Source organism: Lissotriton helveticus, chromosome 3_1 (assembly GCF_964261635.1).
Source record: "Lissotriton helveticus chromosome 3_1, aLisHel1.1, whole genome shotgun sequence".
Classification (NCBI taxonomy): domain Eukaryota; kingdom Metazoa; phylum Chordata; class Amphibia; order Caudata; family Salamandridae; genus Lissotriton; species Lissotriton helveticus.
Window position 1 is genome coordinate 557,491,781 of NC_136061.1, and position 24,356 is coordinate 557,516,136.

At 47.2% G+C, this 24,356-nt stretch overlaps 1 protein-coding gene across 1 annotated transcript in view; it reads left to right on the forward strand.

Annotated features, from left to right (window-relative positions):
* Positions 1–24,356, forward strand: part of DNAJB11 (DnaJ heat shock protein family (Hsp40) member B11) — a 201,749-nt gene that overhangs the window by 126,138 nt on the left and 51,255 nt on the right. The window contains exons 4-6 of the mRNA XM_078680479.1: positions 1,405–1,537; positions 15,838–15,980; positions 17,861–17,943. Coding sequence (XP_078536605.1) covers positions 1,405–1,537; positions 15,838–15,980; positions 17,861–17,943 — 359 coding nt within the window. The remainder of the gene's footprint in view (positions 1–1,404; positions 1,538–15,837; positions 15,981–17,860; positions 17,944–24,356) is intronic.

A 24,356-nucleotide genomic window follows, 5' to 3' on the forward strand; every position in this document is an offset into this window, starting at 1 on the left:
CAAAGCGTGTAACATTTTGTAATTTAAGGAACATGGACTGCTTGTAAAAATAAAGCAAATTAAAAAAAAACTTTAAAAAAAGGTTCTCTTTTAGGAATGTAAACACCGAAATGGCGTTTCTGCTGTTATTTGCAGACCACCATCCCTGTTTTTTTGTAGTCAGTCATAAGCATTGCAATAGGGACCTGACTGACTAATATTCATTAGACCACTCATTCTTCGGCCCACTGCGACTCGAGAGTTTGCAGTGTGACTCTTGGTACATAGGTTCCATTGCAAAATCAACAACCTCGCTCTTAGTAGATCAGGTCCTTTGATCTCATTAACGATTGTGTGGTGATAGTTCTAGATGATATGCATTTTCCACTAGGAAACATCTGTCAGGAACCTGTTCCACATCATCACCTTCCTTACTGTACAAGCTCCTTATCTTTGTAAGTGATGAACGCTGTCCTGTCAACAGTAGTTTGCACAGGTGTTTGTTACTATGCTGTAATGAACAGTTTTCGAATTAAAATGCCTTATGTATGTACTTCTTAAAAGCTATGAAAGAGCCTTCCATGACTTTAGATCAGTTTGTGAACTAGTCTTTGGTTAATGCTCCAATTTGGCACTTACAACACCATGTGCATACTTGTGTTTTTTGTATCCAGGGTTCCTCCACTGTTCTTTAAAATGCGCTAATTACCCACACTGTGCTTCAGGGAGATCCTTAAAACCATTTTGTAAAGGTTTTTTTTTTAATTACCATCCAGCTTTAAGGATTGGTGCGGGCCCATTAGAAGCTAAAATGCACCATTCGCCACTAATTTTCACAAGGCAGTTATACGGAACAAGACAAGGCTCCTTATAATGTTGTATATATAACCTACCCAACCAAAGCACCCGCACACCCCATTTTGTCACCCCAACTGCGTCTGTCACAGCCTAATTAGTGATGCGGGCTACAGTTTGTATAAGTGAAGCTGTTTTGAAGTGGAACATCTAAAGTTGATATTCTCATGCATCCCATCTCCTGGCAATTGACAAATCACCTCCTCCTTAGTGGTCCTTGTGCTCCGTTCACCAAGGATAATGCATAGATCAGCAATGTTTTGCTTTCTGAACTTTGAAACAAACTCCTTCAGTGCAGCATGTTGTGATCTGTCCCAAATGTCTGTAATCACTCAAATTTGGAAATAGGTTCTAGAGCAAATGACCATGTTAGGGACACTGTTCTAAAAAAGACTGTAGCCAAGGATTACTTAGGGTATTTTACTATTTTGAGTTTTTCTTGTTTTAATTTGGGCACAAAAAAATTGACCCCATAATAATCAACAACCAAGCATGGGCAAACATAGATTTACTATAATGAAGTAGATTTTCTTCAAAACATTGTTCTAATCTACAATTGTTTCTTTACAGCTTTTTTGGGGACTTTGGCTTTATGTTTGGCGGAAACCCACGCCAACAGGACCGGAACATTCCAAGAGGAAGTGACATTATTGTGGAATTGGAAGTAACTCTGGAAGAAGTATATTCTGGGAACTTTGTAGAAGTAAGTGTGTGAAACTTTTTCTACCTTTATCAATTGGGACTGTAAAGGATTGTAAATTATGGACATCCCAGTGGGAATCATACTCCTATAAATTCCAGCTGTGGAGCAAATATAAATAATTAAGTGGTTGTATACGATAGACACACTATATACCTACCTCAAAACGAGGACCTTTTGGCCTGGTTTCTTTTTTGTTTTCAAAAGAATCACAGAGATATTATGTTTTTTGTAAGCAAATTACTTACGCCCTACATTGCCCAGAATGTTTAGAGGACAGACATTTAGAAAGCCCCTTATTATCTTACAGCCCTGTAGTTGTTTTTGGAAATCCAACTAGGATGGATGTGAAACAAAGTGGTGGTGAGAAATTCAGCATTGGCCATAGTATTTAATGGCACACACTGAGAAATTTAGTTTCAACATTATCTTTTGGCTCAAATGGCATTGTGGGAAAAAAGCCTTGTGAGGCAAGCACTTATCAAAACCATTTCAATTCAAATATTTTTCCAGTTCAACATGGTGCTTCTGCTTTTAATTTGGCAGGAGACTTGTTTAGGTGAGAAACTGCATGTATGCCTCTTTAAACAAGGTTTGGCATAGCCAATAGGCCTTGCCTTTGGGACCTTATAAGAGTATAGCCATGCAACATTTGATTTTCTTGCACCAAGGATATTGTGCTGGATAACTAAACACTTATAAGGTCCCACAGGCGAGACCTATTGGCTATGCCAGTGTTTGTTACTTCTGATATGGCTCCAGTAGTCTCCCTTGCCTCAAGCTCTCAAACCCCATGGTACCCCACCATACATACCTATCATGGGGGAATCGCTCCCTAGTTTGAGGAGCTCTTGGAAGCAGAGCAGATTATGCAAAGTAAGGTGTTTGTGGCAACTGTATTAGGGTGAACGCTCGAAAAATTCCCACCGCAAGAATGTGTGGCCATCGCAGAGAAAGGAGGGGGCTACACAACAGGATAGGGGTTCCCTGGGACAACAATGCTAGTGTCTTAGCATGTTCCTACTACTGCTTTGCCTCTGGTGCTATGAACTGACACTTCCATTTGAAAATAAGAGACACGTGGGATTAGCCGCAGTGATGAAACATGGCGCGCCCTGTGAGTGAGGGGATGTCCCCCGTTTACGTAACGAGTCATAAGCTGGGTACTGTGTACCAATGAAAGGGGGACCCACTTTGGCGTTACCTGTGTTACAACCATGTTGGGCCCCAACAATGCAGGAAGACATTGCTTTAAACACGAATACATGTGTAAAATAGGGTAATTAAAGTGAAGCTTCCCTAAAAAAACAAAGGGTGGGGGTTCTGATGAGGGGCAGCAAAAAAGTCAAACGGGGCAGTTCCGTTTTTTTTTAAAGCCAAACTGGGGCTTCAGTCCCAATATATGGACAATGGCAAACTACTCTAAACATGTTAATAAGAGTATTCTTGTCCTGAGAGTTGTTCTGTGCATTTTAACCCACACTTTCCTTTATAAAGCTTTAAGGGTAGAAATAAACACGTTGATAAAGGATGTGGAACTCAGTGGTGCGCTGCCTTTCCAGAAGCCGCACATATGTGCATGTATCTCTCCTCATTTTCTGCCTTCTAAAACCTTGTCGCAGTGCTTAAGTGTGCATATACTGAAATATCCACTCAGGGTGTGTATGGATGTTTTGCTGCTAAATACAGCTGTGCTGTGCTACCATGCACTCACTTCATGTGGCGGGTGAAGACCAGGTTTCTCCGCAGAGAAAGGTTGAGCTCAGCTAGATGGTGAAGGCTAGGAGTCAGTTCCTCCATCTGCACCAGATGCGAGTGCTTAATTTTTACCACCCTCCTGCCCCCACACACACGCACCCCCCACGTCATTAAATAGACGGTTTACAGGTATAGACTCTTACACTACAGAGAACTACTATTAAATAAGTTAGTCTGACTAGTTCAACTGACGCTAACCCAGATTGCTATAACGAGAACGCGTAACCTATCATAGGAAGGGCTATGAGTGGGAAGAGTGTCCGTGATGAGGTGGAGCCATGTGGCCGCCCAGGCGTAGAAGCAGGCAAGAGTGCACGTCAGAGAAACCTCCTCTTGGTTTTTGAATATGTGCGTCTCTCTTACAATTTCCAGTGAATTTTGCCGTTGTCCCACCAAACTATGTTTAGAGACACAAATGAGTGTGAAGTTGTGAACAGGACAGTGTGTGTGTGTGTGTGTGTGATAAAGAGCTGGTCACATGATCTGGGGGACGAAGGCGGGTGCGTTACAGACCAGGCTGCTTAACGTCCGCGGTTTTCTAAAGTCTGGCTGCAGCAGTGGCCCCAGTTTACCTATGACCTTTGACCCACACTTCTGACCATTGTTCGCTCGTGTGCCGGACTCAACACAGTTGCGTTTTGTTTGCATTCTCTAAATTGTCTAAGCCACACACACCAGATAGCTCTGGCCGTCTACATCGCATCAGCAGTGATCCACCCGCATCCCTGCACCTGTGGTCTGTGCAACTGTCGTCACTCAAGGACACACTCACAAACCACACCTACCCCAGCAGAGCCCAGCAGCCGATAAGCAGGCTGTGCACGAAGGAGGTCCAGATGTTTCTCCATTTCCACGGGTTTCGCAGCGCGGAGTGCGGGGTAGGAGAGAACCGATCCACACTCCAGTTGAGAACATGGAAAGATGCAAACGACACAGCGACCAGCAGCACACCGTAATCCATGGAAGAGTGCGGAAACAAAGAATGCGAAATGGGAGGACAGAGGCACCGATAGGGATACAAATATGAAAGTATTAACCGGAAGGATACAATGAAAAGGGAAAGAAACAATAAGCGCGGACGCACAAAATACGAAAGTGAAACACAGCCTTGCTCCTTTTTTAAAAGCAGAAGAGATAGGCCAAAGTCACCAACATGCGAGCTGTGTGGTGCGCTCGTGTGACAGCAGCTGTTTTCACACACACACTCGTGCTTGTGGCGGTATCCGCCTTGCTGGAGCGAGCAGCGGCCAATTAGCATGCGCTCAGCTGCTCGCTCCCGCAAGGTGGATGCTGCCAAAAGCACGAGTGTGTGCTTGAAAATTAGCAGAGCGACGGCTAAAGGCCCTCCTAAGCTGCACATGCGCGCTGCTTAGAGGACACCTAAAAAGGGGCTTTCAGCATTCTCCCCAAACGTATGCTTAAAGTTTTGCATCCAGCACCACTGTACAAATATACATATTTACACTTATATTACGTTAACCACTTCACTTGGCATTCAGACATTTTCTTGCAACTCTATTTGCAGTTTGATAAATTGGTTGGTATACATGCTTATAAAAAACAAATGGTATAAACAGATGACCATGTCAAAGTGATCTGTGAGATGGACAGAATTGTCAGAGAGGAATAAAAAACAAATGGTATATACAGACGACCTTGTCAAAGTGGTCTGTGAGATGGACAGAATTGTCAGGGAGGGATCATTGCATCTGGGAAAAGAGTGGTAGGTGTCTATATAAGTGGCTAGTTCCATCTGGGAATGATCACTGTGCCTGAAAGGTGGAGGTTTAGGAAGTCAACGAGTCGCTGGCCAGGACCCTCAGCCTGTCTACCTGGCTTGGATGTGTGCCTCCAAAAGTAGAATAGAGAAGTAGGTAAGCATGTTGAGTTACAAATACTTTGACATGGAAAGTCTTGAAATTTGGTAGGTGGTCAGGCAGGACTCTTGGGCTTAATGTAACTGGACTGAGGAGTGGGGAGAGGTTGGACAATTGGGTGTTTAGAATGGGAATATAGTAGGGGAATTGATGGGTGTTTATTGCATCGCTCACTCTAAGGAGTGTGTTAGACCTGTTGGCCCTTTGGGTGGTCCCTCCTATTTATTTATTTATTTTTGTCCCCTTTTTGCTCCTCAATCTCTTTGTTTTTATGTCTACTGGACTTTTCAGGTGTTGACCTAGGGGTTAGGTGCTCTTTGCCCTCATAGTCTTTATCCTGAGGCCTAGGTGCCTTTCTGACTGAATTTACAAAAACAGAGTTACAAACTGGAGGCTACCAACTGCCAACTTTTCACCTCATGGCTTTGGGCCATTGGGTAAGATGAGAGGTTCCAGAACTTTCTGGTCCACTCTAGACCCTCTGGTGATAGGCTATATGTAGTGGAATGTTGTGCGGCTATTTTGTGTGGAGGGCTGGCAAGAGAGATTCTGGTGTGAGAGGAGGTCAGCTGGAGTCCAGGCTGTGGAGTGAGGAGGTGGGCGCTCAGTAGGGAGTTTGACAGTTCCCTGGGGCTGCTCTCTTTGTTGGTGACACCCCCCCTCAGCTGTAGATCTGACCCGGCGGGACCAAACCCTGAAAGGACTACTGGTCGTGAACTGAAGTGAAACTGCCAGGTGAGGGTGGAGAGGTCAACCTCCAGTAAGGGAGCAAGTAGCCTCTCCGCAATACGTCCCCTAGCAGTGAAAGCGGAAGGCTGCCACAATCCTTAGCTGGCCGTGGGCATTGAACACACTGACTGGAGGTGCCCTCCCCTCACTTATCTCCTTACCGTGACTTTGCTGCCTTATCATAGCCCTGCATCTGTGTGGTCTGTGGTGGCGGGTCTGAGTGGGCTCGGAGCTGAAGGAGTGCTGCATTGAGAGGACAAGTCCGGCAGCGTCTCCTGAAGTGAGCCGGGTGATGAAGTGGCAGAAGCGCAGGGTGACGGGCTCCTGAGAGGCTAACTTCAGTGGAGCGGGCCGCCACCTAGCAGGTGCCCGGAGGACTTGTGACAGGGGCAGACCGAAGTGTGAGAGAGCGGACCCGGAAAGAGCGAGAGGCGGGGAGGAGGCGTGACCGGGAGGCGTGTGGCAAGTGAACTGCGCAGGAGCGAAGGTACTCGACTGCCGGGTGCTCGGCTACGAAGCTGGGGCTGACTTCTGCGTAGTGTGCCGCCCTGATTGGAAACCTCCTTGGAGGGAAGTCTTAGCCCCGTCCTCCGCCTTTCACAGAAACGTTCAAGGAAGGAAACTCTCGGGTTCAGAGCGTCTCGAGGGAGATAGGGAGACGGGTTATTTTTCCCTTCTTGTTCATCCCGTACTGTCACATAACTTCCCCCGAGTGGCCACCGTAACCCCTGTAACCACCTCACAGCAGCGGGATCAACCACTAAGTAGTAAGCGTGGTGGTGGGTGGGAGTGAAGGAAGTTATCGACATTTCCCTGGAAAGCCTTCAACCCTACTCGAGGGTTGGTGGGTCACAGAGAACTGGGGAATCGGCTCAAACTGTGTCAGGAAAGGAAGTGAATTGAACTATTTCAGCACATAATCATTTCTGAAGAGGGGGACCGAATCAATATTAGAGTGACAACAGCCGTGTAATTGTGGAACCAGTAGGGAGGTGAATCAGAAAGGGGAAGTCTGTAATCAAAATGGAATGATGTCATGCATAGCTAATTCAATGTGAGTTTCTTACGCAACCAAAACCAACGTCAAAGGTTACCCTTTATGGAGTTTGGTTAAAGCGACATACTAATGGACAGTAATAATTTGCTCTTCTAGATATAGAGGATTAGAATAAGAAATGGAAAGAATGTAATGTATTCATGCTTGGGTAGATTGAAAACTAAAGCTGAAAGGTCTCAATTATACTACAAGAGTGGAGCTAATCTAGTGAACCACAGAGTCAAGAATAATTTTGGTAAATAGTGAAACAAGTAATTTAAATGCACTGATTGAACTGTAAATGTGGTCCTAGAGGCGACTAAAAGAAAGACAAGAAACTAACAAAAAGAGAATATAAAACTTTTTCTACTTTTATAAAATCACGGTGTAGTGTCCTTTTTGAGTGGATGGATGCTGTGTTACTGTGAGGGTGCGACGCAAGCTTTACACATATGCCTGTGGGTTAGGCCTTCCTACTCTGGGCCAAGCTACCCTATGTAGTCTGGAAACCCCAGGTCTAACATAATTGGTGTCTAGCGGTGGGATGAGAACTGTGCTTGCGTCCACTCTATAGTATCAAAGTGTACTCCATAGACCTACACCTGGAGTTTTCTCCTGGCGGACTTCCTAATTATATATTTATTTATTTTTTCAAATTTACTCCTGGTGGTGGGTGGAGGTAGCTTTTTTACACCTTCTCAATTAATTCCTTCCAAGTGGCTGTCCCTGTCTCTCATTGGCAAAATGGAATTCGCACTGGAGGAGTTAGAAACCTATACTGTGGCTCAACTCCGAGAATTTTGTCAGAATATGGGAGTGTTTTTCAAGCGTGGTGCTAAGAAGGGGGAACTTCAAACCAGCTTGAGGGCGTGGGTGGCAGCTCACCCAGATGAGAAGGAGGAGGAGGAAACAGACAGGGAAACTGTCATCGGGGTAGATGTGCTGTTCCAATCTGAGAGAGAGAACTTACTGACAGGTCCCAGAACACTCTCAAGAGAGGGCAGCAGTGTCTCAGCAAGAAGCTTGACTGAAGCCGAACTAGCGGACAGGAGGGAAAAAGACAACTAAAATGGGAGTTAGCCAGGTTGGAAAAGGAGAAGGAGGAGCAGAGGATGGCTCACGAGTTGAAACTCAGAGAGTTATATCTCAAGGCCCTGCAAGTAGGGACTTCCAATTCTCCAAATGGTGGCAGCGAATCTAAGGATGTGACCAGGGAACCCAGACCTTACCTACCTAAGGATGTAGTCGCCAGCTACAGTACAGGGGATGACATCGCCAAGTGGCTGGCCGCCTTTGAGGTCTCTTTAAGAGCCCATGGGATATTGGAGAAACACTGGGGGGGGGTGGCTTGTACAAATACATGCCTCCTGCAGGGAGGGATACACTCTTGGCCCTAGAGCAGGGAGAGCAGACCCACTACCCCACCATGAAAGTAGCGCTAATAAGGAAGTTTGGACTGACTCCAGAGAAATACCGTCAGAAGTTCAGGGTAGTCACAAACTGGGCACACAGAATTGGGTGGATTTCTTGGACTACGCAAGGAAGGCATTAGAGGGTTGGGTACAAGGCAGCGAGGTGAGGGACTATGAGGGATTGTATGACCTTATACTCAAGGAGCACCTACTCGAGAAATGTTTTCCCGAGCTGCGTCAACACCTGGTGGACAGCAAGCTGACCAACCCCCAGAAGCTTGCTGAGGAGGCGGACATCTGGGCTAGTACCCGGGTGTCCTCAAAGGGGACTGGAGGGGATTCCCAAAGGACCGGACAGGGCGCCCCCCAGAAGAAAGAAGGGGGAGATAAAAAGAGGGAGTTCTCAAAAGGCCCCCAAAACGGTTTCCAGGGAAAGGGAACAGGATTCACCCCTATGGCTAACCCGCCCAGAAACCCTTATCCTGGCCAAAGTCAGCAGCCACGGGTTGTCCACTGCTTTGAGTGTGGTGGTGTTGGACATTATAAGGGAGATGTCAAGTGCCCAAAGAGACCACCCCCTTCCACTGGAGGAAAAGCCCCGGGAGTAGCTAGTGTAGTGCTCGGGGAGGAGTTGCCCTTAGATAAGGGGGGTGAGTGGGCGGGTGTCACCTTAGTGTCCCTGGGAGATCGGGAGATGGGGAGATGGTTCCTAAGATCCAGGTGCCCTCAAATACTGTAAAGTATGGGCAGTGGGTCACCATCAATGGCCAAAGAGGGGAGGCTCTGAGAGACACAGGAGCCAGTATGACTATGGTAAGGAGTCAACTGGTGTCTCCAGAGCAGGTGATTCCACATGTACTCCACCCCGCCGTGATGGCTGACGGCAGATTGGGCCACTACCCTGTGGCCGAGGTTCCATTTGAGTGGGAAGGGGTTGCAGGTTCACTTCGAGTTGCCGTAAGCCCTGCCGTGCCAGTCGATTTGTCTGTTGGGAAATGACATGGAGCACAATGCTTGGAAGGAGGTGGAATACCGGACTCATTCGGAGATGCTGGATACACCTGACTGGGCCTGTGCTAGCACAAGGTCCGCGACTACCCGGAGGGGGAGTTCGCCTGGGCTGGAGCCTGGAACAATGGCCCAGCACGCTGCCAAAAAGGGAAAGAACCGAGGACAGGAGAAGCCTGCTTCGGCTTCCACGCCCCATGAGACAGATCGGCCACCTGCGGTGGTGGACCAGGAGTCCATGGAGGGGGAAGTAGTCTCCCTGGAGGACTTACCTATCCCTGCTGAGTGGCATGTGGAAGGAGGGCCTACCAGGGAGGGGTTTTGTAAGGGCCAGAAGGAGTGCCCTACCCTTGAGGGACTGAGGCGACAGGCCGAAGCCCAGGCAGCAGGGAACGTTGCTGGGAACTACCATATTTACTGGGAGGATGGACTCCTCTACAGTGAACCGAAGGTACCTTTGCCCGGACAAGACCTTTGCCCGGACAAGACCTTTGCCCGGCTTGTCCCCCACTTTTACTGGCCTCAGATGAAAGTGGCATCGACACATACTGTCGAACGTGTGTATCCTGCCAAGCCAGTGGGAAGACAGGGGTGAAGCTGAAAGCTCCCCTGGAACCACTTCCTGTCGTTAGCACCCCCTTTGAAAGGGTGGGCATCGACATTGTGGGGCCGTTAGATCCACCAACTACAGCTGGTCACAGGTTTATCCTGGTTCTGGTGGATCACGCCACGCGGTACCCGGAGGCAATTCCTCGGAGGACTGTTACTGCACCTGTAGTGGCTAGGGCCCTGATGGGGATCTTTACCCGAGTGGGTTTCCCCAAGGAGGTTGTGTCCAACAGGGGGACCAACTTCATGTCAGCGTACATGCGGGCTATGTGGAAGGAGTGTGGAGTTACCTACCGGTTTACCACTCCTTATCACCCCAGACAAGACCTTGAAAGGCATGATACAAAGTCTGCCTGAGAGCCTGCGGAGGAAATGGGACGTCCTCCTGCCCTGTTTGCTGTTTTCCTACAGGGAAGTGCCACAGAAAGGAGTGGGCTTCAGCCCCTTTGAGCTTCTGTACGGGCACCCAGTACGTGGACCTCTCAGCCTGGTGAAGGACGGATGGGAAAAGTCTCCCAGGAAGCTTCCCCAGGATGTGGTGAGCTACATGCTGGCCTTCCGGAGCCAAATGGCAAAGTTGTGGAAGCAAGCTTCTGACAACTTGGAAGCCAGCCAAGCAGTGATGAAAGAGAGGTATGACCACAACGCTCACCCTGTGGAGTTGGAGCCTGGCCAGAAAGTATGGGTGATGGAACCTGGGGAGCTAAGTGCCCTCCAGGATTGCTGGACAGGTCCCTTTGAGGTGTTGGAGAAGAAGGGTAAGGCCACCTACCTGGTGGATCTTAAGACCCCTCGACAGCCCCTCCGGGTGCTGCATGCCAATCGCCTCAAACCCCACCATGAGAGGCCCGAGGTCATTTTGATGATGGTGCAGAGGAAGCAGAAAGCGATCCTCTCCCTGATCTTTTTTCGTCTCAGGAAAAGGATGGGTCGGTGGAGGGAGTGATTCTCTCCCCATCCCTAACTCCTGAGCAGCGAGAGGACTGCCGCCAGGTATTGGAGCAGTACTCCTCATTGTTCTCCCTTGTCCCGGGAAGGACCCACCTGTGTACCCATGATGTGGACACAGGAGACAGCCCACCAGTGAAGTCTAAGACCTACCGGCTGTCAGACAAGGTGAAGGCCAGCATCCACGGGGAGGTTACCAAGATGCTGGAGCTAGGAGTCATTGAACCTTCTAGTAGCCCCTGGTCCAGTCCGGTGGTTCTAGTACCAAAAGCTGCCCCACTGGGCACCACTCCAGAACTAAGGTTCTGTGTGGATTACCGGGGACTAAACTCAGTGACCCAGACTGATGCACATCCGATCCCTAGGGCGAATGAACTTATTGACCGGCTGGGAGCTGCCCAATACCTAAGTACCTTTGACCTTACTTCAGGGTACTGGCAGATCTCCCTTACAGATGGAGCCAAGGAAAGGTCAGCCTTCTCCACGCCTGAGGGCCACTACCAGTTCTGTGTAATGCCCTTTGGGCTCAAGAACGCCCCTGCCACTTTTCAGCGGCTGGTGAACCAGGTCCTCTCTGGGATGGAGGCTTTCTCCGCTGCTTATCTGGATGACATTGCCGTCTTCAGTAGCAGTTGGGAGGACCAAATGTGTCACTTGAAAGCTGTTCTCCAGGCCCTGAAACAGGCTGGCTTGACAATCAAGGCCAGTAAATGTCAGATCGGGCAGGGGTCGGTTGTGTACCTGGGCCACTTGGTGGGCAGGGGAGCGGTGCAGCCCCTCCATGCGAAGATTGAGGCAATCATGGCCTGGGAGCCCCCCAAGACCCAAACTGAGGTCCGAGCTTTCCTGGGCCTCACAGGTTACTACCGTCGCTTTGTGAAGGGGTATGGCACTATTGTAGCGCCCCTCACTGAGCTCACAACGAAGAAACAACCTCGACGGGTAGTATGGACTGAGGCTTGTCAGCAAGCCTTTGAGAAGCTGAAACAAGCAATGTGTGCAGCACCGGTCCTGAGGGCCCCGGATTTCTTCAGGGAGTTCATTGTTCAGACGGACGCATCAGAGCATGGCATTGGGGCAGTGTTATCGCAACTCAATGAAGAGGGTCTGGATCAGCCGGTTGTCTTCCTGTCCAGGAGACTGCTTCCCCGGGAACAGAAGTGGAGTGCAATAGAGCGGGAGGCCGTTGCGGTGGTATGGGCTCTGAAGAAGTTGCGGCCATACCTTTTTGGCTCGCACTTCCTGGTTCAGACCGACCACCGACCCCTTCGTTGGCTGATGCAAATGAAGGGAGAAAATCCCAAGTTGTTGAGATGGTCCATCTCCCTACAGGGAATGGACTTCCGGGTGGAACATCGGCCTGGAGTGGACCACGCCAATGCAGACGGTCTCTCTAGGTATTTCCGCCTTAGTGATGAGGACTCCCAAGGGGTTGGGTAGCTCTCCCCACTTTCAGCTGGGGGGGACGCGTGTTAGACCTGTTGGCCCTTTGGGTGGTCCCTCCTATTTATTTATTTATTTTTGTCCCCTTTTTGCTCCTCAATCTCTTTGTTTTTATGTCTACTGGACTTTTCAGGTGTTGACCTAGGGGTTAGGTGCTCTTTGCCCTCATAGTCTTTATCCTGAGGCCTAGGTGCCTTTCTGACTGAATGTACAAAAACAGAGTTACAAAATGGAGGCTACCAACTGCCAATTTTTCACCTCATGGCTTTGGGCCATTGGGTAAGATGAGAGGTTCCAGAACTTTCTGGTCCACTCTAGACCCTCTGGTGATAGGCTATATATAGTGGAATGTTGTGCGGCCATTTTGTGTGGAGGGCTGGCAAGAGAGATTCTGGTGTGAGAGGAGGTCAGCTGGAGTCCAGGCTTTGGAGTGAGGAGGTGGGCGCTCAGTAGGGAGTTTGACAGTTCCCTGGGGCTGCTCTCTTTGTTGGTGACACCCCCCCTCAGCTGTAGATCTGACCCGGCGGGACCAAACCCTGAAAGGACTACTGGTCGTGAACTGAAGTGAAACTGCCAGGTGAGGGTGGAGAGGTCAACCTCCAGTAAAGGAGCAAGTAGCCTCTCCGCGATACGTCCCCTAGCAGTGAAAGCGGAAGGCTGCCACAATCCTTAGCTGGCCGTGGGCATTGAACACACTGACTGGAGGTGCCCTCCCCTCACTTATCTCCTTACCGTGACTTTGCTGCCTTATCATATCCCTGCATCTGTGTGGTCTGTGGTGGCGGGTCTGAGTGGACTCTGAGCTGAAGGAGTGCTGCATTGAGAGGACAAGTCCGGCAGCGTCTCCTGAAGTGAGCCGGGTGAGGAAGTGGCAGAAGCGCAGGGTGACGGGCTCCTGAGAGGCTAACTTCAGTGGAGCGGGCCGCCACCTAGCAGGTGCCCGGAGGACTTGTGACAGGGGCAGACCGAAGTGTGAGAGAGCGGAGCCGGAAAGAGCGAGAGGCGGGGAGGAGGCGTGACCGGGAGGCGTGTGGCAAGTGAACTGCGCAGGAGCGAAGGTACTCGACTGCCGGGTGCTCGACTACGAAGCTGGGGCTGACTTCTGCGTATTGTGCCGCCCTGATTGGAAACCTCCTTGGAGGGAAGTCTTAGCCCCGTCCTCCGCCTTTCACAGAAACGTTCAAGGAAGGAAACGCTCGGGTTCAGAGTGTCTCGACGGAGATAAGGAGACGGGTTATTTTTCCCTTCTTGTTCATCCCGTACTGTCACATAACTTCCCCTGAGTGGCCACCGTAACCCCTGTAACCACCTCACAGCAGCGGGATCAACCACTAAGAAGTAAGCGTGGTGGTGGGTGGGAGTGAAGGAAGTTATCGACATTTCCCTGGAAAGCCTTCAACCCTACTCGAGGGTTGGTGGGTCACAGAGAACTGGGGAATCGGCTCAAACTGTGTCAGGAAAGGAAGTGAATTGAACTATTTCAGCACATAATCATTTCTGAAGAGGGGGACCGAATCAATATTAGAGTGACAACACCCGTGTAATTGTGGAACCAGGAGGGAGGTGAATCAGAAAGGGGAAGTCTGTAATCAAAATGGAATGATGTCATGCATAGCTAATTCAATGTGAGTTTCTTACGCAACTGAAAGTCAAAGGTTACCCTTTATTGAGTTTGGTTAAAGCGACTTACTAATGGACAGTAATAATTTGCTCTTCTAGATATAGAGGATTAGAATAAGAAATGGAAAGAATGTAATGTATTCATGCTTGGGTAGATTGAAAACTAAAGCTGAAAGGTCTCAATTATACTACAAGAGTGGAGCTAAACTAGTGAACCACAGAGTCAAGAATAATTTTGGTAAACAGTGAAACAAGTAATTTAAATGCACTGATTGAACTGTAAATGTGGTCCTAGAGGCGACTAAAAGAAAGACAAGAAACTAACAAAAAGAGAATATAAAACTTTTTCTACTTTTATAAAATCACGGTGTAGTGTCCTTTTTGAGTGGATGGATGCTGTGTTACTAAGAGGGTGCAACGCAAGCTTTACACATATGCCTGTGGGTTAGGCCTTCCTACTCTGGGCCAAGCTACCCTATGTAGTATGGAAACCCCAGGTCTCACAGAGTGTAAAGCAGTTTTGGAGGGATGAGGGCAGGAGTTGGCAGCGATGTCTGACTGATTTCTGTGACATGGAAGATGGTTGGAAAGTAGGTGATAAAGTGGGTAGGGGTAGATAGTGCTGCCAGGCAGGCAGTCTCTAACTAGAAAGTGGTCCGGGATGGGCAGGGATGTGCACGAGACACAGATTTATTGTGACAGGAATGCTAGGGGTGGCAGTAACAGGGAATAAGTTGGGGTGGTGGGTATTGCTGTTGAGTTGTACTTATGGTTTCCTCATTAGGCGCATAGTGTATGGAACCTTCGGCTGTATAGCCTGCGGGCTTATTTATTTTGTGGGGGGGCTGAGCTTGAACCAAGAAGCAGTGGATTAGTCCAGCAGGGACACTCCTGTGCCATGCGCAGGTAAGTAATCTCGCCCGAGGCTAAGCCTGGGCTTTGCGCAGGATTTGAGACTTCTGCCTACTTTAGAGTTAAAAAAGAAAAAAAACAGCAGACGCTCAACTTAAGGTGAGATGTTGTGGTGTCTAGGTCTCTTGGGTGTCCAGGCGATCTACTCAAAACTGATTCAGTGCCTTCCAAAGGGAAACTTGCTGCGCCTTACCTCAGGAAGTTGCATTCAATACCATTTTCAAGATGACTATAACGTGATCCGCCTGTTCTACACCTACTGACACTTTTGAAATGATCTTCTACTTACACATTTATACTCCACTAGCTATATGATCATCAGAATGAACTAGTATGTAATATAGGGACAATACGTTTTCTCATTTAAGCATTTCTGTCATGTATATCCGTTCTCGCCTTAAATTATCAATACCCTTTTACCATCTTTGTTATCAGCCAGACAGGGACACTCTTACAGCTTTGATTATATCAAGATGCACTTAAGTTAGTGTGGCAAATATGAGTATACTTATGGCGTCCCAGGAGTGTATGAGTGTCTTTGTACACTTCAAACATTTCTGCCTCTTTTTGAGAAGTCAAATTTACAGTCCTCCTGTAACATCTGGATTTTGTAAAACAAGTCATAATAAGACACTAATTCATAGTTGAGCATGCTTGTAGAGTTCTGGCATCGGAGGCGAGACTTTGAGGTGCCATAGAGCGTGCAGAAGCAGTGGTCCTGCTGCCCTCAATGGTGATAGAGGTTGTGACTGTTGGCTGTGTTGAAAGGTCGTGTTTTATAGGCTAGCACCATCCCGAGTCATGTCCCTGACCAGCTTACCTGTATACACACTGCCGTAAAACTGCCCCCAGCACATACATTTTTTTGTTTTAATCTAATTATTAACACCCCAGTTTTAGATGTGTTGCATAGTTTGTTTTGCTGAAAACTTCTATGTTGTCCATTTGCAGGTGATAAGAAATAAGCCAGTAGCACGACAGGCACCAGGGAAGCGAAAGTGTAACTGCCGCCAGGAAATGAGGACTACACAGCTGGGGCCTGGGCGCTTCCAGATGACGCAAGAGGTGGTGTGTGACGAGTGCCCGAATGTTAAGTAAGCGATCGAAGTCTTGACTGGTAGAATTAATGTGCTATTCGTGTGGTATAATATCTTTGACAATGCTCTGAGAGGGCTAATTAATGCTACTACAAGGTTTAGGAATGCAAATACAGACTCTCTTACAGTTCCACAGATAATGGCTGTGTTTTTAAATTGTTAGTGGTTTGTTACAGGGGTAGTGTAAAGCTTTGAAAAATATAATTTTGTACAATTGTAGTCTACAGGTTGAGTCTTCTCTAACATATACTCACAATGTTGCCTAAAATATGATACATTCACATGACTTCCAAGCTGAAAGCCACTCGAAGTTATGGATCAGTTTAAGAGGCTATCCTCTATCCTGTAAAGTTAGTGACATATACATGTGACAAAAATACAGATATTTTCAATTTTTTAATACCAGCATTTGTAAAGCACACAGCTACCTCCAGAGAGGTGTCCCAGCGCTGGGGGGCCGTCGGGAAGATTAAGTGAGCTATTGTCCAGAGTCACATGGTGCTGGGTTAACCTGCCGCCTGCGCCGGGGATCGAACCGTGAACCCCATGGTCCGGAGTCAGGCACCCTGGCCGCTGCGCCACACCTCTTTTAAGACCATTTATTGTGTTTATGATGCTAGAGGTGGCAGCAACAGAGGAGCGGACAATATATATTACCTTATACAGGTGTCCATAATCTTTACAATTCGTGCTGGCTCTTTAATACTAAAATGTCCTCTCGTCTGGGCATCTCAGGAAGGAGCAATGTGTTGATAAGAGTTAGTGTGCATCTATTCTCGGTGTACAACATCTAATCCCTTACTGAACCAGTCTCCGTTTCTTTTATGTTGAGGACAGTTTTGACCCCTTAACAAGACTATCTGATAAAAATGTTTATGGGTGCAACCGTGTGGGAGGAGAAAGTCCATGTGGGGCCATAATAATAGGCTGACAACCCATCAACCTGCCACCTTTCCATTGAGAATTCATTTAGGGAAATGGCTTCTTATGTGACTGCATCCCATGCTCCTTGGCCTGTGCTTGGCACCTGGAAAGGTTCTGGTAGAAATGAGATCCTCAGCTTTGTGAAATGACTGTAGTAGACCAGCACCAGCTCTCTTTGCAGTTTGATTAGCAGACAAGCTACGGGTCTGGCCTGCTAAAGGAGGGAGAAAACGCTGCCCGTCGCCAGCAGAGATTGGCTGGATCCAAAGAGCAGCTCTACTTGCAGAAAGATGTCCTTGGTGCCTTATTTGTAAAACAAATAAGTTCTGGGGCCAAAGTTTTGTTTTGAATCCTGCAACTGGGCTACGAAGGCGTGGGGGGCGGGGTCGTATACTGAGGCTATGAAGTCTTAAGTTCATCTCATGCCTCTTTAATCTATAATCAGACCTTCCCTTCCTATGTAGCCCTCTTTCAGGTTCTATTTAACCCCTGCTTTCTCTCCTTATAACTGTTTTCCTCCTTTCTTTTCCTCTATCTTCCCCCTTTTTTGTTTTCTCTCTCTATCGCTGAATCAATGTCCATTGAACAATAAGTGCCAGGCCTCAAAAACGAAAGTTGGTGGGCCTCACCTCCACCCACCAGTTCAAATTAAGCTCTTGATGTTCTGTTTATGATACTATCTTTAGCTATTTCTGTTTGTATGTGTAGTGTGGTATGTTTACTGAAATATAAAGCACAAATAATGTTCTTTTAACTAAAGTTAATGTTCTATTAAATTTGATAAAGCATGCTATGATTTGCATTCCTGAAATGTGTGCAAAATAAATAGTACTGCTGGTGTAGTGAGATTGTTTGAATATTAGCTGCAATTTTGATTAATTTATTGAAGCGTATATGATGGCAACTAAGTCACTAATATGTGTCATGTGTGTTTATTTTCTGCTGTAACTCAGGCTTGTAAATGAAGAGCGGACACTGGAGGTTGAAATTGAGCCAGGTGTTCGAGATGGCATGGATTACCCATTTATTGGGGAAGGTTCGTAATTCATTAAATTAATATTGTTCATTGTGTTACCTCACTAGTATATACAACTCAATTTTGCTACAATTTAGCCATTCTATTACAATCATGCTACAGTAGCTACGATTCTAAACAATGTGGTCATTGAATAACTTTAAAACATCTTGGAAAAATATGATCTACTCAACCAACTGTATGTAGCTTAAAGGCAAGAGTGCATCACTGAATCCCTCCTCCCGAGTGTCTGGGACTAAGCTGTCTCTTATGGAGATGAAGATTGCTTCTTCATCCTGTGCAACATCTTAATTTAAACATTTTTGAATGATTTTCAATCGGATATTACCTAAAAGTAAAAGAGTTCAACCTGTGTCCAAACCTTTTAAAATAGTCCATATCCCTTATGACCCCACTACTTCATATATAATGTATCGTATCATCAGTTGGTGGAGGGAGAGAGAGTAGAGATCCTTTCAATCTCCTTTCAATAATTATAGATCAATGTGGAAAGGATCACTGGTCCTGCATAACCAAGGTCTGCGGGTGGATCGGTAGGTGTCTCCCAAATAAAAGACCCTCATACACGTGTTTTTTCAGAGTCGTGTAGCGGTATATGATGTGTCCCCGCTTCTTGTAACACGTGTCCGTGCGTAATCCTTGGGTCAGTTTTTGTTTGCACCCTCCGCCAGGAGGTTGTACCATTGGTAAAACAGTAGTGATGGTGAATAAGTGAAATAGTGCTATAAAGGTGTTCTAAAATACCAGGACAGCCAGAGGTTCAACTTTAATATTTCTGGATTCGGGTAGAAGGTTAAGGCGTGTCGCTATGGAAATATTTAGGAATTCTAGCGCACTAATCTTGTGAGGTTAAAAGTGGTCGACATGTTTCAGCCTTATCTGCCTGTTGGTCAGTCGGCTTTCCTCAGGACCATAAAGTGATTAAGTGAAAAAAAGGAAAAGGTAAATTTGTAACCTGATTCGTTTTGTGGTAGTAGGTCACATTGTACCTGTAGTAAGAGAAAAGGGAGATAGTGCAACCACATTTGTAGCGAGTAAGTGGGAAAAGACACTTCAGCAATGTACAATGACATAGAGACACAGTTGAGAATTATGAAGCATATTATTAAAAAAACATATAATTAGAAACGAGTTGTGCAATCCTAGACTCAGAGTCACATTCATATTAAGCGTCAACTTGCTCATTCTCAAAATTCTATGCGGAATATTGTAATGTATAAGTCCCAAAGTTGTATTTAGGCGTCATGAGATCATTTCTTTACAGTGCCCTGATATTAAAAGCGCTATTTACTTTAAGGCGCAATTTCATTGTTACATTACCATGACGTCACAGGCGCTTATCAATTTTACTGTGTCATCACGATTATCTTAGACATTATAACGATGTAATACCTGTTCGAGTATAGACCCTTGCTATTATTTCAAAGTACATGCATTCGTTATTAGACGGTACCAAGCACTCGTTTTACATGTATTCTGAAAATCGAACATGTGCATACTGCCGCTATAGTATCTTTAAATGCGCACTCTGGAAAGCCTATTCAGAAAGAGATTCTATTCGAAAAGTAGGCACTACTAACAAAAGTCTAGAACTAAGCAAAACTCAGTACAGAGCAGGGTCTTCACATGGACCTTATGGAATGTACCTCTACATTATGTAAGACTTGTCTCCTCGGTAACCGCGGCAGTTTGGGGGAGGCTTCACTGTTTTGGAGTGAGGAAAAAAGAGTTTAGTAAAGGGGTTTTAATACTTGCGGTTTACTCCATAACGAAAAGGACAATGCTCCTCGATACCTCTAGCCTTCAAACACCCATCTAGCAGCTTGTGCTGTCTCTGCCCTTGGTGACCCGGAATCAATCGCCAGTGTGTAACCTGTCTTCTTTTATTGCATAGTGATGGAAACTGAAGAGTTACTCGAGTGTTTGTACTTATTAGTTGTACTAAATTGTTATACCTAATTTTCAGATGAGAATTGTAATCATTTCTAGCTTGGAATTTATGAGAATGTACTCTTTAGGCGCTCATTCTGAATTTTCTCATAGTTAAAAAATGTTAGAGAATTCGTAATTCAGGCAAAATATCAATTATTTGTTAAGACATAACCACGGAACGGCATCATCAGGCCCTCACTGTCTGTCTTAAGTCTGTGCACCCAACGTTGCTCTTTTTCAAATAAAATTTTAGCTGCATTCCTGTCCACAGTTTCCAGGGTTTCCAGGATGACCCACTGTAGGTCATTCACAGAGTGCCCAGATTCTTTGTAGTGAGTTGACATTTTTGTGGTTGTTTTTTTACGGTTCACATTGCTGCGGTGTTCGCAAAGTCTTTGTTTTGCTTTACGACAGGTCATGCCAATATATCTCATTTGACACGGGCAAGTTATCATGTAAATTACATGGCTTGTGTTGCAGTTTGTATGTCTTTTTAATTTCCAATTGAAGTTGGGAAGCAGCTGTAATTCCTTTGTGGGTTTTGTAGTGTCACAAACTGTGCAGTTTCCACATAGGTAATGGCCTGTTACTTGGCTGTTATTCCACAGTCCAGGTGTGTCTTTCTTTTTCTTAGGTGGGGGTCTCGTGTGCACCAGCAAGTCCTTGAGGTTGCGGCTTCTCTTGTTGGCAAACATCGGTGTAGGCCAATTCAGATTGTGAGATGTTACTATTCTCCAGTTTCTGTTGATTATTTTCTTCACTTGGTTGGTGACTGGGCTATAAGTAGTTACACATGTGATCCTATCTTCCTTCAATTTAGCACACGTCTCTAGGAGTGCTTCTCTTGGTTGGTTGCGGGCACGTTTCTTGCATGTGTTGATCACCTTCTTTGGATATTGACGAACCAGTAGTTTGTCATATAGGTCATTCGCTTGACTTTTGTAGTCAGTAATTAAGCTGCAATTTCTCCTCAAGCGAAGGAATTGGCTGTACGGTAGATTTTCCCGTAAGGGTCTTGGATGAAAGCTTTGAAAAGATAGCAGGCTATTCTTGGCCGTCGGTTTAAAGAAAGTACGGGTGTGCAAAGTATTGTCTCTAGAAAAGATGGTAAAGTCTAAAAAATCTAAAGTACTTTCATTGGCAGTGTATGTAAATTTCAAGCATTCATCTTGGGTATTAAGCCAGCGATGAAAGTCCGTCAAGGTTTCCTTATCACCCTTCCAAATTAAGAAGATATCATCTATATTTCTGATAGATACATCTGCCGTGTGGATTCCTCACCTTGTGAATACCCCCTTGCGTCAGCAACATTCGGAAATTCTTTTTTCGTAGCCTCGCGCCGACGTGGACTCCTGACGTCATAGAGACACGACCTCGCTCGCGACTCCGCTGACGTCACCGACGCCTATAATAGGCCCACGCCGGCGTGATGACATCAGTTCCCTTTTTTCCGCGTCGTCGACGCTAACGGTTATCGGGAATCTCTGTAGCCAACGGATACTTTGTTGTCTATATTATTAACATTTTCTGCGTCTCTGTATCCTGTCTCTTCGACAATGTCTTCAAAAAAGACCGGCTTCAAGCCCTGCAGAGAATGCGGCAAAATGATGTCCATTACCGACCCACACAGCGACTGCATCTGGTGCTTGAGCTCGGACCATGATGTGAGGACTGCTCTTCGTGTAAGAAAATGAACCCGAAGGCCCTGAGGGAGAGAGAGGCGAAGCTCCTGGTGGCTAAAATGAAAGCTGGAAAAGGAAAATCGTCGAAGTCTCGTTCTCGAAGGGCGAGGTCGAAGTCGAGATCGAGGTCCAGGTCTAGATCTAGAGGAAGGTCGTCTTCGAAGTCGGCTTCGGACCATGTTTCAAAGAAGAGGAAACATAAGAAGAGGAGACATGAGTCCCGACGTCGTTCTGGTAAGGAGTCGGGGTCGAGGTCGAGGTCACCGAAGGTTCGTTCGAAGGTGGTGACCATTGAAGTTTCGGATCCAGAACCTGAAGGTGAGGCTTCCCCTTCTGAGTCACGGGCGCCGTCTCCGGCTCCGTCTCCGACTCCGAATTCGGCTCCGAATCCATCTCCGGCGCCGTCCCCGGCCCGAGATGAGGAGGAGCCTCATGAGGATGAGGGTTCCGAGCCCTTAGGTGAGCCGAATCCGAACGCTCCTCGGGACAGGCCTGAAGGTTTTCATCCACCATTTCCTGCCCCAGGCCAGGACCCTTCTGCGTTTCTCAACGCGATGTATGGAGTCTTTTCGAGGTCGTGGTACCCCTCTGGTGCACCTTCGGGTCCCATGGGTCCTTTGGCTTTTAACTTAGGAGTCCCTCACTCCTACCCTCCGGCTCCGTTTATGCCTTACATGCCGGCTCCGACGCCGCCGTGGCATTTTCCGGCTCCACCGAAGCCGTCGACGCCGGTTCCGGCTTCGCCTGCTCCGGGTCGGCCTAGAACACATCCCTCTGAACCTGCGGATTCGATCCCGACGTCGATTCCGAATCCGTCGGAGCCGATGGTGGATCCGAGGGCAAAACGGGTCAAGATGAGATCCAGAAGAGAGGCTCAGCGCCTTCTGGAGGAAAGGAGGTTTTTGGACTCACAATCTGACCTTGAGGAGGGTGAGTTGGATGAAGATACTTTTGAAGATTTGGCAGAAGCAGGAAGCCTGGATTTCTCTCCAGAGTGGGAGTTACCATCAGGTTCTAGTACTCCTTCTAAGGACATTCAACCCTATCATTTGATTATGAGAAAGGCTGCCAGTCTGCTTAAGTTGACTTTGCCTACAGCAGAATTCAAATCTAATATTCTGACTGAAGTACTCCATTCTCCGAGTTCAGTGGTGGAACCTCTTCTTCCTTTCAATGATGCTCTAACAGAGCCCATTCTGGAGGTGTGGAAAAAACCTTTGTCGGCTCCAGCTGTCTCTAAAAGTGTAGCCAGAAGATACAGGGTTGCCCCTGATGATCCTGCCTTTTTAACCTCTCACCCTTCACCGGAGAGTTTGGTCATTCAGGCTGCATGCTCCAAAAAGAACATTAGTGCTTTCCCTCAGGTTCCTTTTGAGAAGGAAGCAAAGAAGCAGGATCAGGTGGCAAAGAAGTCCTTCTCCTCTGCCAGTATGGCATTGAAGTCATCAAATGCCACTTGCTTGATGGGGAGATATTTACACGCTCTGATGGACTCTTTACATGTTCTGGTTCCAAAAGTTCCTGATGACAGCAGGAAGGATTTTGAGGAAGTCATCTCTGACGCTCAGGCAGCGGCTCGCCAGGTCATTCAGAGCGGTTTGGATACTGTAGACTCTGTGGCGCGCATTATGGGCACTGCTGTCGCTACTAGGAGGTCTGCCTGGTTGAAATCTTCTGACTTTTCGGCTGATGTTCAGGCGACATTATTAGATCTTCCTTTCGATGGTTCAGGCCTTTTTGGGAAGAAGGCTGATGCGGCCCTTGAGAGGTTTAAAGATTGCAAGGCGACTGCTAAATCCCTGGGTCTCCAAATGAGAGGTTCTTCAACTGGCAGAAGATTCAGAGGTTTTGGCCGTCCTGCCTTTCGGAATTTCCGGCAAGGCCAGCAGCAGCAGCAGCAACAACAGCAGCAGCAAAACTCCTTATACAGGTCCTACAGGGGAAAGCAAAGAGTGCGTCCTCGTGGACGTCAGGTCTCTTCCTCCTCCACTTCCTCCAACCCTCCTGCCCCTGAGAAGCAGCCCTAGATCCGACATTCAGGATCATGTGGGTCCGGTTGGGGGCCGGCTTACCCATTTTCTACAGGATTGGGAATCGGTTACGTCAGATCTTTGGGTTCTCAATCTTGTGGAAAATGGGTATGCCCTTCCCTTTCGGGAATTCCCTCCCAATTTCCCTCCTTGCCAAGGGTATTGCTCCGAGGAGCATCTGTCTCTTCTGCAAGAGGAAGTTTTAACTCTGATAAGAAAGGGTGCGATAGAGGTGGTCCCAGAGCAGGAAAGGGGTCAGGGATGCTACTCCCGGTATTTCCTGATTCCGAAGAAGGATGGCAGGCTTCGTCCAATCCTGGATCTCAGGATCTTGAATCTCTATCTGAAACAGGAGAAATTCAAGATGCTCACCCTTGCTCAGGTTCTTCAAGCGCTGCAAGAAGAAGACTGGATGGTGTCACTCGACTTGCAGGATGCTTACTTTCACATCCCAATCCTGAAGTCGCACAGGAGGTATCTCCGTTTTACGGTGGGATCGCAGCACTACCAGTTTGCGGTCCTTCCGTTTGGACTTACTACTGCGCCTCGAGTCTTCACCAAGGTGATGGCAGTGGTGGCGGCACATCTCAGAAGGTCAGGGATTCCGGTATTCCCTTATTTAGACGACTGGCTGATCAAAGCGGAGTCGTCAGAGAGAGTGCTCCATCATTTGCGGGAGACAACCCAGTTGTTGTACAGGTTGGGTTTTTCAATAAATGTACCCAAGTCTCACCTGGTGCCCTCCCAGCGCAACCTGTTCATAGGTGCG